The sequence below is a fragment of the Cetorhinus maximus genome, chromosome 27 (genome assembly GCF_964194155.1).
Source record: "Cetorhinus maximus chromosome 27, sCetMax3.hap1.1, whole genome shotgun sequence".
In the NCBI taxonomy this organism is placed as follows: domain Eukaryota; kingdom Metazoa; phylum Chordata; class Chondrichthyes; order Lamniformes; family Cetorhinidae; genus Cetorhinus; species Cetorhinus maximus.
In genome coordinates, this window is record NC_135905.1 from 27,908,075 (window position 1) to 27,923,284 (window position 15,210).

Consider the following 15,210-nt stretch of genomic DNA (forward strand, 5'->3'; position numbering starts at 1 on the left):
GTGTATCACTGCTGACACCTACCATCCGACAGACAGGCAGCATTTTATACTTCACCCAAAGGACAGCACTTCAGATGTTGCAAATGGGCCTCCTGTACTGCTCTGGTTGCATGATCAGTTTGCTTGCTTAAGTAGGTAAGACTGGAGTAAACGGAAAGGGGGTGTGCAGTGGCCTGAAGGAGTGCACACAGCTTCAGCCTTGGCGAGAGATTAAACATGGTGAGACAAAGCTTGTGTGCACTCCACACGCTTACCCTCACATTTGGGGAATTATCAGTTAGTTCCAATGCTGGAAGCGTAGATACTTCCTGTGAAATCATGAACCTGTTGCTGATCAGCGTGTTTGTGTTTGTTAGACACGGCACAGAGGGAAGAACCCTGTCCCAGTGTGTAAAAAGGCTGATGGACAAATGGACAATCACAGCAAGTGATCCAGGGTAAGGATTCCCGAATCCCATGGGATCCAAGTTGTTCAGTCGTTCCTGAAGGAACCTTATCGCAGACCACATATTCTAAATAAGTAAAATTCCTATTAATACCATTTTTTCAAGGGCAAAACGACTCATTGAAAACATTTTAAGCAGAGGCCAAGTGAAGTTTACAGTTTTGACTGATCGGATTCATGTAAAAGCCAATACTCTCTTTAACTCTCTTGAAAATTCTACCCCTACCTGTGAGGTGTATCTGTTCTTAAAATCTAAAAGTGCAGGAAATGTACAGGAGGTGCATCAGATTCTGAAGGATGAAGACTGGTGTAGTTCTGATACAAGATGCACACCTGAAGCAGTAACCTGATCTTTTCTGTTTCCAGATGTTGGCGTACCTGCTGCTTATTATCGGTTTTTAATCCAGATGTACAGCAATTGCAGATTTTGCCTTTCTGACCCTCACAGCTATGTTCACTGCAGCTCTTGCAGCTGTAACTTGCTGTGGAAGGCAGGATGTTGCACAACTGCTGTAAACATGGATGATATCTCTTCATATGTGGCTCTTCACTCACACCTTTTGCTCCTCACCTTCATTGCCCTTCCTTTGTGGCCGCAACTTCACTGTCTCTGGCAGTGCAGCCAGCAGTGCTGAGCTGTCAGCAGTGCCACAGTAATAGCACTTACACCTATGGTATTGTCTGATAAGGTATTGTCTGATAAGGCTCCTGTGTAGAGCCTTGGGATGTTTTACTGTGTTAAAGACGCGTTGTTTAATTACTGCCATTAATGGTCAGCCTGTAGGGTGAGCAGGTCTGAGAGGAAATGACTGAAACAGCCACACTGTGGGTGATTGATCTTAATGACTCCTCCAACATATAGTTTACCAGCTCAAATCACTCCCATGCTGCTCCCTGTGAAACAACATTCTAGTTGTTTGATGTGGCTCTTGAGGGTAATCTTGCACAAAGCTAATAGTGTTGCTCTCTGTTTGAAATCAATTTTAACCTCATCTGCAACAACAACAAGTAAAAGATGATCTTTGCAGCTCACAAAGCTGGTGTCTCTCGTCTGCTTACCTATAACCAGTGTTTTATTGACCAATCTTGTGCCCGTGAAATATTAATAGGTAAATATAAACATATCAACTGATAGTGTAACCTCCCCAAGTTTGGTTGTGTACACCAGACTTTAGGTGTGAAGAGTTTTAACCATCCTTTATTTTCTAAAGCTTAAAGACATAACAGAAACCTGCTATGTAAGTCTGATATCTTGTTTTCTGAATTCCATTTAAATAGCTTAAAGTACTCCACCAGTATAAACATTGGTTTAATTTTCGTAAAATAAAACTGAAGCAGCTTTTCTGAACTACTGCAATAAATCCTCCTGCATATTGCCCGGCCCTGAAAGTAAGTTTGAGACCAGGTTTGATCTCCGAGTGTGATTGTTGACACACTGTTTTTCCTGATGGCTTTGCCACGTGTGTTCAGTTACAGTTTGGGACTGTGTAGACTGGCAAATAAAACTGTCGAGCAGAAATCCATGCTGGACTATAAGTAGCCAGAGTTGTATTTCCCCCAGCCGCCCCCCATCTCCTCCCACCACCCACCCCACTCCCCCCCACCCCAGCCAAACCAATAGCAAATTTTCAAACTTTGAATTACTTCATTTGAAAGTGTGTATAATTTGACTAGAATGTGCTAGGACATTAAAAGGAAAAATATGTAGCTTTACAGTGATTATAGAATCAAAGAATGATACGACACCAAAGGAAGCCATTCAGCCCATCTTGCCTGTGCCAGTTCTTTGAAAGAACTATCCGATTATTCCCATTCCGCCCCCTCCGCTCTTTCCTTGTAGTCCTGCAAATGTTTCCACTTCATGTGTTTATCCAAGTCCCTTCTGAAAGCTGCTATTGAATCTGCTTCAACCACCCTCTCTGGCAGCACTTTCCAGGCAAAACTAGCTGAAAGACTCAGCTTTAATCTGATACATTTTCAGTCTTTACATCCTAATGGTAGCTCTACACTAAGGGGAGGTGGTGGCGTCGTGGCATTGTCACTGGACCAGTATTCCAGAGACCCAGGGTAAAGCTTCGAATCCCACCACAGCAGATGGTGGAATTTGAACTCAATTTTTTTTTTAAAAACTGGAATTAAAAGTCAGATGATGACCATCCAATAAAAACCCACCTGGTTTACTGATGTCCATTAGGGAAGGAAATCTGCCATCCTTACCTGGTCTGGCCTACACATGACTCCAGGCCCACAGCAATCTGATTCTTCAAAAAAAAATGTCCTCTGAACAAGGGGCAATTGGAAAAAAAAAACAAATTAAAAATAAAACTGCACCCAAACTTCTGATGTGTTCCTCAGCTGGTAAGGCTCCTCACCGAGAGCACTTCATTGGAATATTGCCTCTAATGGAATAATGTAAAGAAAAGCCCTTTCCCATTCCTACATTGAGATCCAAATGACCTGTTTAATTACCCATCTTGTAAAACCAAGAAACTGTTATTCACTGCTGTTCAGAACACTGCTGTTTCCTGGTTTCAACAATGAAACTGAAAAACATGTTGCTCTGAGAAAAGATGCTTTGCACGCACATCCAACCTTTTGCAATAATAGCCCACAACTACCGTTCTATGCACCTTAGTGTATTACAGACCGTGCTGTTTGACACCTCCATTTTAAATCGCTTTCAAATTCCCTCCGCCATCTCATACCATCCAATTCCTCCTCCCTCTCGCCCCACCCCCCCAAGCTCTGTAATATACTCCAGCTCTGCGCTCCTCCAATTCTTGCCTCTTGCTCATCCTCGATTTTCATCACTCCATCATTGGCAGCCATGCCCCCAGCTCTCTGGGCCCTTAAGCTCTGGAATCTCGCCACATCTCGTACTCCTCCCTTTAAGGTGCTGCTTAAAAGCTACCTCCAATGCAGGTACTTGTCAAGTTGTTGTCGATGTATACATTGTTAGGAGCACAGCAAAAAAATTTTCAAACAATGTGCACTTGAAAAGAAAGGGTTCGTTGTTTCGGGTTTATATTGATAGCTTTAACCAAAAACTGGATCAGAACCATTAGACATACCTGTAACTTTCTGCATCAAGCCCTAGGTCAAACTTTTTAGTGACTTCTGATTTTTAAAACTAATCAGTGCTTGTCTCAATCATTCAGGAATCCTGTTTCACCCTAAGCACCCATAAACACTGTTATTGATTGAAATTTGCTCTTTGGTTATATAGAAAAGAAAAATTAATGTTACCATCAACATCAACCATAATACTGACAGACAATAGTTCGTACTTGCAGCTGCGATGGCACAACCCACTGGAGACTGTTCTAGAAAGTGAAATGTTGCTAAATGGGAAACACTCGATCCCCACAATGTCACAATAGAAATAGTCGGCTTTGAAAATACAGCGCTGCTTTTTTTGCCAAAGTTTAGCAAGTTACCTCCGCATGGAACTTCATTTGATTAGTGAGGCAAGTAACTAGTTATTTAGAATCCAGCGTTTTCACTGACACTAGGGGCTTACACCAGATTTGGGAATGAATCATTCGTCATGCGTTAAGTATAGAAACTCAACAGGATCTCAGGTGTTGGACCAAGTTATTCATCTCTTCCCAACCCCTCCTCCCTTCCCAACCCACTCGAGTGTGTTTGGGTGGAAATTGTTCATGTTGGCATGACAGCACAAAAGCCAGCGACGAAAGACTAAAATTTCCTGGAGAGGTAGTTCTGACAAAATACTGTTGCTGTGCAGGAATGTGCTTGTTTGGAAGAGCATTTTTTGACATAACTAAATCATCTCCTTGAAAGCGGCGAGTTGTACACTTGCACCTGCGCACTCACCCGCACCAGCTGCCGTGGGGCACATCCGTGTGAGATTTTCATCTTGGGCATGAGGCCAATGATCAGCCATCCTTGTACTGAATAGCAGAGCAGCCTCAGAGAGCCGTATGGTCTACCCCTGCTCCTATTTCTTCTGTTCTGATGTGAGGCATGCCTCTCTGACAGAGACTGGATCTGGCTCCGAATCTGGGTTTTGATGGTCCAAATGAGTCAAGTGTTAGACAGTGATTGCTCACATCTGGTTATTGCGGGTCAGGAGGGGAAGAGAGAGAATACAGCTGGGGAGACCTGTACAGATATTCCATGCATAGGCAGACACACATTACACTAGCTAATTGCTTAATTAGCTTTGTAAGCAATTTAGCCAACTTACACCAATATACTCAAGTGTATTGGCGGTAATACTAACTGTTGGCGATTTCCAACATAGCCTGATTTTTACATAAAACTGCTGGAAGTTACATGAGTGGAATGCATTTCATCTTGTGTCTGTTCATCATTGTTTTCTGTCAGATGGTATCACCTTTCTAGTCACCTGCCACAACAGCCATGATCCCAAACGTGGCACATGCCAGTTTACGCCTGCATCACTTCGGGGAGTCGGGCACTAGTTCTGTCAAAGGAAAAAGAGTAAAAGTAGAGTCAACTTAGGGATTTGTTGTTCAATTGTAGAATTGTGGTTCCTACTACTTCTGCCTACCCTTGTCAATGTCATTGATAATTCCACTTATGGATTATTTACCTGTAGATCAGCAGGGATGCACAAACCCTCTTTGAAGCAACAATTTTGTCTGGTGCCCACGATGGTGGAAAAATTCCTTAAGTTATCACGAAGCATTGAAAACTCAGTTGGACTTCCGTTCTCCCAAGATTACGACTAAGTTTTATCCAGGCTGGTGGAGCCTTTGGAGAAAGAGGGAGGTCCTTCATGTAAAGGGCGGAATTTTCACCTCGGAGGTGAGAAACGGGAGGTCCTGAACCAACCCCTAGGGGGAACAAACCGTCACGAACCTGGGGTTTGGACCAGGGCAGTTCCTTAATGGGCATGGGGGTTAAACACCCTATCCAGTTAAGGGCAGCAGATGAGCTCAGGAAGGCCTGCCAACTTCGGAGGAGCAGCCGACTGCAGTTAAGGGTAAGGAACTGAGAAGCTGCTTCAACTTGAAGATGGCCTCTCAACAACTTTTTAAGGATTTAATTAAAAACAGAAAAACAGCCAGGTTATCACGTACATAGGGATCCGTTTTCTGCAAACAAAAGGAGTACGTTCAAGCCTTCTTTGAATTACCCAGAGGCTTGGGAGCCTATAGTTGACCGTTGCTTTCTCCATGGCAACACCTCAGCCAATCAGAGCCGACTTGCCAACCAACCAGCACACTTTTGTCCTGTGATCGTTTGAAATTTGGCTTTCTTGCCTTTGCCCTGATGAGTGTCGGATGAAAAGCTTTGGCAATATTCAGTAATGAATGTAGTATATTGGCAGTGGCCACCCATTCGTCCATGAAAAATAGCACATTCACAAATAGCACATCAGTTTTGCCAAAGTTTAGGGTTGATGAAGTTGTAATGTGGTTATGCAGTAAGGAGATTTGCACTGAGAGTGAGAGCAGAAATGTTGGACAATATTACGAATTTCAGTTCTGAGGTCATTTTGCATTTGAAACTTTCTTAGCAGGAAGTGGTTTTTAGTGGCATCCTGGCTCCGTGAGATAGCTTCTCACCAAAGAAGTGGCTTTAATTGTGAAGTAGAATACCTGTATTTCCTGCTACCTTTTGGTTTTTTTTTATTAAAAATATTTCTCTTTTTACCTCTGCACAACTTTCAACCTCTTTGCTGCAATAGTTTATGTTCCCGAATTGACATTGTAAGTGTACCGCTTATTTTCTACATAATGGGACTACTGTGTAATCGTGTGTTTGTCAAGGTGAGAGGGGTTGCTGGTTTTTCTCTTTGTGTGCTCAGGGTCACCAGGAAGTGGTGCTCAACAAGATAAAAACATTGGGCAGGATGTAAAACCTGCCAACAAGTCGCTATCATCCATCGTACACTGTCACACAAAGTCAAAATTACCCACTCTGCATTTGCACTGTCTCTTACACATAGCAATCAGAGATCTTCACCCAATGAAGCATTGGATTACTTCTGCTTCCTTTCTTGCTAACCTCCTCCGGCTCTACAACCCTCCGAAGACTCTGCGCTCCTCCAATCCAGCCTTTTGCGCATTTCAGATTTTAATCACTTCCCCTATTGGCTGCCATGCCTTCAGCTGCCTGGACACTAAGCTCTGGAATTTCCTCCCTAAACCTCTTCACCTGTCTATCTCCCTCCTCCTTAAAACTTATCTCTTTGATCAAGCTTATGGTTTCCTGTCTTGATATCTCCCAGTATGGCTCAGTGTCAGATTATGTTTGATAACGCTTCTGAGAAACACCTAGGGACTTTTTACTCCCTTATAGGCGCCAAGTAAATGCAAGTTGTTTTTGACCCTTCGGTTCAATAGATTTAGAAATGTGCTCAACATTTAAGTAATACTCGACAGGTAATTTCTTACTGCGATGCATTGGTTAGTGTGCACCTAGCCTCACCATCTCTGCAAAAGTTTCTGGTTGTTAACCACAATACCACTGCCCGTCCAGGTACGTGCGCAGTTTGTACAGCTCACTGAGTGCAGTATTTTCACCTCTCCATTGAACTCTGGTTTCATTTGGGTGTTGGCATATTCACGTCTAACCAGGATAAAATGTAACTTGAACAACTATGCATTGTCTAATCCTGTTCCCAAACCAAATGAGTATCTCTTTCCTTCTCTCTTCAGCAAGTAGGTTGAAAATGTGTTTGAGTAAATTTGAAAAATGTTTCATGGCAAATGTTTCACACAAGAAATGGGGGAGGCAATGATATAGTGGTATTGTCGCTGGACTAGTAATCCAGAGACTCAGGGTAACGCTGTGGGGACCTGGGTTCGAATCCTGCCACAGCAGATGGTGGAATTTGAGTTCAATTAAAAATAAATCTGGAATTAAAAGTCTAATGATGACCATGAAACCATTGTCAATTGTTGTAAAAACCCATCTGGTTCACTAATGTACTTTTAGGGAAGGAAATCTGCCGTCCTTACCTGGTCTGGCCCTACATGTGACTCCAGACCCACAGCAATGTGGTTGACTCTTAGCTGACCTCTGAACAAGGGCAATTGGAGATGCGCAATAAATGCTGGCCTAGCCAGCGATGCCCACATCCCATGAATGAATAACAGAAAATAATCTTCAGCAGAGTTCTGTCACAAGAACACTCTCTGCCCTCAAGCTCAGGCCGTTCTCTCTTTCCTCTCCCCTGCCTCACTCCCTCTGTCTTGCTCTCTCTACTCTCCAACTTCTCTCTCATTTACGTCCACCCGAGAGGGGAGGAAGCCTCAGTTTGACATGTCATCTGAAAGATGGAACCTTCAGCAGTGCAGCACTTGCTCAGTACTGGCACTGGGAATGTCAGAGTAGATTTTTGTGCTCAGGTTTCTGGAGTGGTCAGCATGCTACCCACTGAGCCAAGACTGATAGCTAAGAATTCAGAGGTTGCCCAAGTAAGAAATTTACAGGAAATCCCACTGTTTGCTGCCCTATACACGCATGACCGATTTTGTAAAATGCCCGCGCATGCAATAGATGGAAGGAAGTAAACTTACCCAATACTGGAAAGAATCGTGGCGCTGTCTCAGGAGAAAGTGGAGTGTTGGGTTCAGAGAGGAGATGGCGATCAGATTCTGACTGAAGTCGGCTGATGCCTGGTGCTCTTGGTTTCACTTCTGAATTTTGAGTTGGAATTTCCTCAAATACTGGATTCTCCACACCTATAGCCTCACTGTAAAACGGGAAAACAAAAGTGACTGAATTCTTCATTCGCTCATTTTGGACCCGAGCTTATTTAATTCTCCCAGTTAGTGCAAAACAAGTTTGATCATCTCAGGGTTATTTCCCCAGTTTTCTGCATCGTTATCTTATATTTCACAGGAAATTATGACTGTCTAATTTTCGTTTCACTTGCTGGGTATCCATAAACCCAAAGAGCAGGATAACCTACATCGAGTTCAAACTTGTACTCGCCCTGTGATACTTCCCACCAGTCAGTCAACTGTGTTGCCCTATTCCTCCAGGCCAGTGCCATTTAAAATGGACACACCAATGGGGAAGAAGTAAAAGGCAAAGAGTAACTGGACAAGCCAAACGTCATGACAATAATCCCAGCAACAGGTTGTGGTCCGGTCCTGGGTTCACTCTGTATTAACGAGAGGGCGGAGAATTGCACTGCAGAAAGACCTTCGTCACTCCTGTTCTTAGCAGCCATGAGAGTGGCCTAGGGTGACTCTACCCCTCTTCCCCCTCTGGGAGATAGCAAATCTCCAATTTAATTAACCCTATGGAGAATGGCTGAATCGAGTTCCTTTGAGTGCTTGTGCAACATTATAGTAGAGTGGTGAAGTACTGGTCCACTCCACCAAATACCCAATGTTGCTGTGGCTATGTGGTAACAGGAGAGAAATAACATTAAAAATAAGATTTATCAGTGATTTGCCCATTTACCCTCCCTGCCTTTACTGTAAGCACTTCCTAGTGGACACTCGTTGACTTGCATTGACTTAAGTTCCGTGCCAGGATTTTATGGCCCCACCATGGCTTGTCTCCCCATTACCCCCCCCCCCACTCCCCTCTTCTTCCCCCCCACCCGGCAGATGCAGCGAGCCATTTAAATCTCCATTCAGTTCGGCAGAACCACAATATCCTGCCAGGCGGGAAGGGCTGTAAAGTGCTGGCCCCTGGAACCCTGACTCTATCCTGTACAATAGGGCAAAGAAAAGGAGAAAGCTTCCTAAAGTTCAAAAGAAAATTTTGAGGATAAGAAACGTACCTATCCATCCGGACAAGCTCATGGGCTCCTGCAATGAGAGACAAGTGAGGTAAGAATCATGTGCAGATTGCAGCAGCAAGGGCACAACTGATTTAAAGATTTTCAAATTACACATCAATTACATTGAGTCTACAGCACAGAAACAGGCCATTTCACCAACTGGTCTATACTGGCGCTGATGTTCCACTTGAGGTTTCATCACACACTAGCAGCATAGCCTTCTGTTCATTGCTGTCTTGTGCTTATCTAGCTTCCCCTTAAGCGTATCTGTACTATTCCATTACAGATTAAAGGTCTGTTTCCACTCGTAATTTTTGACAACATTGCTGACAGCAGTTTGCTTTCTACTACTCTGGCTGTGTCATGAGATAATGTGGAGGTGGAGCAGGAAAGTTCCGTCGGATGCCTGATTACAATCATCTGAAACCTCTGCGATTTCTATAATGCTTTCATCAAACATTGGCGGGGATATTGCCTGTTAAATTACGCTGATTAGGTTATACTTTCTCCCACACTTAAACCACAAGTACAAGCATTCTTAACCTAGGTTGACACTGACTGCAGTGCAGTTTTGAGGAGCTGCACTACAAATACAATTTCAAACCATGGCCCTGTCTTAGCTCTTGTAATTATTCAGGTAGACCTCAAACACTATGAACAAGAATATTCTTCCCTCAGCCAATGCCAGCAGGAACAGATTAGAAGCTCATTCCTATTCCAATTTGCTGCCCTATGTGGCATCTTGCTGTGCATAAAATGGATTCCCTGTTTGCCTACATAACAGAAATACAGAATTTCCAGGGTCGTTCATTATGTGTGAAATGCGAGCTCTGAAACACAAGGGCCCAGATTTCCCAGCCTCCGAATGGTCAGAGACCCAACGTACCCTGCAAGATGCGCTTCGGGATTCCTTCAGAAGCCGCAAGGCACTGACTCCATGGGAATTTCCCAAGAAGTTTCAACTTCCAGTGGGCAATACCTCAACTCCCCAGAGCCTTGCAAATAGTCTCCAGCTCGGAGACTTCAGATGGTTCTGACTTACTTACCTGGATAGTTATCCAGGAAATGTTAGACAGTTTAAAAAAAACCTAGTCTAGCTCCTGATCCCCCAATCACTCATACTGACCCCCTTGATCTTCCCTGAATTCCCCCCTCTGACTTGACCAGACCAGTCCCCACGCCCCGACTATCCCCTGACCCTCCGAACCCCCCAACGACCTGACTCTACCCACAACCACCCAATTTCCCCCTGACCCAACCACCACTCCGACCTACCTGCCATCCTACCGACTCACCCACCACACCCACCCAGCCCCCTTACCCACTGACCTTCATTCCACAGCTTTTCAAAGAAGCTTTAAATGCCTCAAAGCAATCGTCATAGCACAAGACGAGGAGGAAGATGAGCCACGCCCCCTTTATACAACGCCGGCTGCCATATTCTGGTAAGCAAAGAGTTTAAATGTCCCAAACTCTGGACTTACCAAAATACAGGAACTAATGCCATTAATAGGGGACGTAGCTCATCTCCCCCAACGACCCAGCACCCACGAAGAAGCTGTTCCATTTCAGGTACGCTCCGCATTTCGGGGAAGCCGGGATCGGAAGTCCTGGCCAAAAATGTGGAGTTCTGGCATGGCGGAGAGAACTAGCAGTGGAATGGCAATCCAACGGTGATCGTCACACCTCAGAAGACTCGGGCCAGATGAGGGTTCTACATAAATGCAGATCTCTTACATTTGATGACATTGGGAGACCTTCATTACTGTAAACAGGAGAATCCATAGAGGGTTGATAATGTCACTCAGCCTAATTTTCGGAAGTATCTGGTGATGAAGTGGACACTCCCCTGTCATTCAAGTGCCAGAAACCTGGTTGGAGGCAAATACCTGTCACCACACAAGTGGCACCAGAAAATCAGTCACTATAATTTCTGCTCAGCTTCACAAGGAAATAAAGCAGAAATACACATAGGTGGACCTGAGAGTGTGTCAGTGACTATGGGGGGGGGGGTCCCAAAGAATGTGGCAGAAATTGCAGGGGGTCCCCGGGAGTGTGTCCGGAATTCCAGGGGGTCCCCGGGAGTGTGTCCGGAATTCCAGGGGGTCCCCGGGAGTGTGTCTGCAATTCCAGTGGGTCCCCGGGAATGTGTCCGGAATTCCAGGGGGTCCCCGGGAGTGTGTCTGGAATTCCAGTGGGTCCCCGGGAATGTGTCCGGAATTCCAGGGGGTCCCCGGGAGTGTGTCTGGAATTCCAGGGAGTCCCCGGGAGTGTGTCCGGAATTCCAGGGGGTCCCCGGGAGTGTGTCCGCAATTCCAGGGGGTCCCCGGGAGTGTGTCTGCAATTCCAGGGGGGGTCCCCGGGAGTGTGTCCGCAATTCCAGGGGGTCCCCGGGAGTGTGTCCGCAATTCCAGGGGGTCCCCGGGAGTGTGTCCAGAATTCCAGGGGGTCCCCGGGAGTGTGTCCGCAATTCCAGGGGGTCCCCGGGAGTGTGTCCGCAATTCCAAGGGGTCCCCGGGAGTGTGTCCGCAATTCCAGGCGGGGTCCCCGGGAGTGTGTCCGCAATTCCAGGGGGTCCCCGGGAGTGTGTCCGCAATTCCAAGGGGTCCCCGGGAGTGTGTCCGCAATTCCAGGGGGTCCCCGGGAGTGTGTCCAGAATTCCAGGGGGTCCCCAGGAGTGTGTCCGCAATTCCAGGGGGTCCCCGGGAGTGCGTCCGCAATTGCAGGGGGTCCCCGGGAGCCTGTCAGCAATTGCAAAACCTCCCTAGGAATGTACCAATATTTGCAAAGCGTTGCTGCAAGCGTATGCACATCCTGTATGCCCGTAACCACTGGGTCGCAACTCTGAAGCACTCACCTCGCCCTAGGTAACAGCACCTGTCCAGGGTGCTTGCATTTTATTTAAAATGTTGCTATTTATTGCAATTAACATTGTGAAGCCTGTGATTTGCAGAGCTGCTGTGAGCACAAGTTGATTTTTCACTTACTTCTCCTGGTGGTTGCACCCTGCCTCTGTTTGTAAATGAGGAGCATAATCAAGGGCAGTGACAAGATGCCAATCACACATCCCATGGTGGCCAGTGCAGCTGCTGTGGCTGGGGAAATAATCAGAGCACAAAGGGTTAACCTATGTGGATTACACCACAGTGACACATACAGGAGTTGAACTGAGGAGTTAAACACATCTGCAACATTACCAAAGGACACTAAAGCACAGAAGGAGGCCATTGTGCCTGTGGTAGAGCTATCCGGTTAGTCCAACTCCCCTCCTCTTTCCCTGTAACCCTATACATTTTTTTCCCTTCAGATATTTACCCAGTTTGTGGGCTTGACAGGGTAGATGCTGAGAAAATGTTTCCCCTCATGGGGGAATCTAGAACACCGCTTAAAAAAAGGGGGGGGTCTCCCATGTAAGACTGAGATGAGGAAAAACTTCTTTAGTGTTTGGAATTCTCTTCCCCAGAGGGCAGTGGAGGCTGGGTCATTGAATATATTCAAGGCTCAATGAGACGGATATTTGACCCATTAAGGACGCAGCATTAATGATGTAGAACAGAAAATTGTGGTTAACAGATTATGCATTGAGTAATATCTTGTTTAATCGGGGCTGTTTGTCATGTAATATTTTTCCCAGTGCTTTTTTCAGTTTCACTGAGTCATTCTGAAGGTGATTAAAGTTCCAATACGGGAGTGCAGCATAATAACAAGTGCCCTAAGGCAATACAGAGTAAATAGATTGGAACTTGCAATGTGCTTCAGAAAAAAAACATATTTCAGTCGCAAAGCAAGGTCTGAAAACTTATGAGTATGAGATCTTCCTTGCAATTGTGACATCTCATCGAGAGTACTCAACCAGCGAATATGCCCTGAGGTGTGCAGTAAAGCGGAGGTTTCCCGTTTGACGTGATGCTGTTGTCATCTCGGGGCCCCATGCGATGGGTGAGAAGCTGAGAGTCACTTGGCTGCAAACAGGTTGCTTTGGTCTGACACGATGGAACTTGTGGCAATGCCAAAGATGATGGTAGCTTTGGTATTCCCAGTATAGGGCTGGGAGGAAATTGTGGCTCACTGTTCTCCTTAGAACAGAGAAGGTTAAGAGGAAATTGAATCGAGGTGTTTAAAATTATTTAGCTACAGTAAATAAAGAGAAACTGTTCTCAATGGCTGAAGGGTCGGTAACCAGAGGGAACAGATTTCAGAACCAAATGTGACAGGTTGAAACACTTCCTTATGCAGCAAGTGGTTAAGATTTGAAATGCACTGCCTGATCAAGCAGTGGATACTGTTCAATATCGGTTTTCAAAAGGGATTTGGACGTATACTTGAAGGATAAAAAAAATGCCAGGGACATAGGGAAAGAACGTGGAAGTGGAATTAACTGGACTGCTCTTTGAAAGAGCTGGCACAGATTGGATGGGCTGAAAGGCCACCTTCTGCACTGGACTATCCTATGATTCAATGATTGTGGACAAGCAATCGGCCAACGCAGTTTTAGGGGAAGTGTCAATAGAGTCGATAGAACTGGGTGACATCAATGTCTGTACAGCCGCTTATCCTTTGGGGAAGATTTTACCCTCGCCAGGCGGGCGCGGGAACGGCCGCAAGACTGACCCCCGCCCGCCATCAGGCTCCAACCGTCATTTTACGTTGGCTGGCCAATTAGCACTAATAGCCTTGGCACTGCCAGGGTGTGGGGGGTGGGGGGGAGAGGAGGACCGTGGGCGCTGAAGTGTGTACATGCGCAGGGGGGGAACTGGCAGCTCCCTGAAGGCACAGAGCTGCCTCAGGGAACCGAAGGATTTTAAATTCCAAAATAAACTTCTTGCCTATGAGATAAACATGTCCCCACACATGACTCAGTCACACAAAGAGGGACATGTTAAAAAAAGGACGTTCAAAAACATTTATTGTGTTTTTTTTTTAAGTAAGCGTTGGAAACCTCATCCCGCCCGTGGATAAGGTGTCATTAAAAATGCAAAGGCCGCCTGGCCCACTCACCCACCCGCCAACCGACCGGTTGAGCGGGCAGCAAAAAATACAACTTAATTACTTAAGGGCCTTAATAGGTCTCTTAATTGTCAGCGGACGCACTGCCCCCTCTCTCACGCGTGCCCGCTGACTATAAGATTGCGAGAGTGCGCGATGAGGTCAGGATGCCCGCCCGGTGTCATTGCTCACTGTTTCACTCCCATCCCAGTCGGGTGCATGCCTGCCCACGGGGTGAAAAATTCTGCCCTGTGTCTGTAGCCCCGCTAGGGAGGGGCAGCAGGGAGGCGAGGAAGAGGAGGGCGTACTGAGGGACCCTGGAGAGCGATGGTGCAGGGACGGGAAGAGAAGCCACTGCAGGAGACGATCAGATAGGGACAAGCGGAGCGAGCTAAGGGCATCCCCAACCAGCCGGACAGCGGAAGAGAGGCGTTGGAAAGAGCGATGTAGTCGAAAAGACTACAGAGGGGTATAGAAGGAATAGTTAGTCACAAAATAAACTGAGAGAGTAAATCTCTTACCTTCCGTGCCTGCTTCTACACTTGCATCGCGAAAAGTGCACTTTTGTTCAGAGGTGCGAGTTCCATTTCCTGTTTTAAAAAAAAAGTAAGAGAACATTGCAGCAGTTTCTTCACGACTCAGTGTCAGACGTAGGCACTTTGTACACACAAATGAGTGAGGCCATTTGACTCACCGAGCTCATCCTTCTATCTAACTGTCAAATAATTCCAGACATTTTGCCCCTTCTCCCTTAATTGGCAGATTATCCAGGTACTGATGACACTTTGTGCAAATACGTACTTCCTGACATCAGTCCTGAGCTTTTCCTTTTACCAGTTTAACGGAAGAAAGAACATGCATTTATGCAGCACCTTTCATGACCCCAATGTCCAATGTCCCAAAGCACTTTACAGCCAACTAAATACTTTCTGAAGAATAGTCACTGATGCAACGTAGTCAAATTTTGCACAGCCAGATCCCAAAACAGCAATGTAATAAATAACCAGATAATTAATTTTACTGCTGTTGATTGAGGGATAAA

General features: G+C 45.8%; 2 protein-coding genes across 2 annotated transcripts in view; one reads left to right on the top strand and one right to left on the bottom strand.

The window, feature by feature from the left end:
• cdh23 (cadherin-related 23) overlaps window positions 1-15,210 on the top strand; it is a 701,272-nt gene that overhangs the window by 551,186 nt on the left and 134,876 nt on the right. The gene's annotated exons all lie outside the window — the stretch shown is intronic.
• The window catches only part of vsir (V-set immunoregulatory receptor), a 35,335-nt gene continuing 23,987 nt past the window's right edge, over window positions 3,863-15,210 (bottom strand). Inside the window, exons 3-7 of the mRNA XM_078530936.1 lie at window positions 14,690-14,758; window positions 12,170-12,277; window positions 9,183-9,210; window positions 7,963-8,138; window positions 3,863-4,895 (exon numbers count right to left, since the gene is read on the bottom strand). Coding sequence (XP_078387062.1) covers window positions 4,870-4,895; window positions 7,963-8,138; window positions 9,183-9,210; window positions 12,170-12,277; window positions 14,690-14,758 — 407 coding nt within the window. The 3' untranslated portion in view covers window positions 3,863-4,869. The remainder of the gene's footprint in view (window positions 4,896-7,962; window positions 8,139-9,182; window positions 9,211-12,169; window positions 12,278-14,689; window positions 14,759-15,210) is intronic.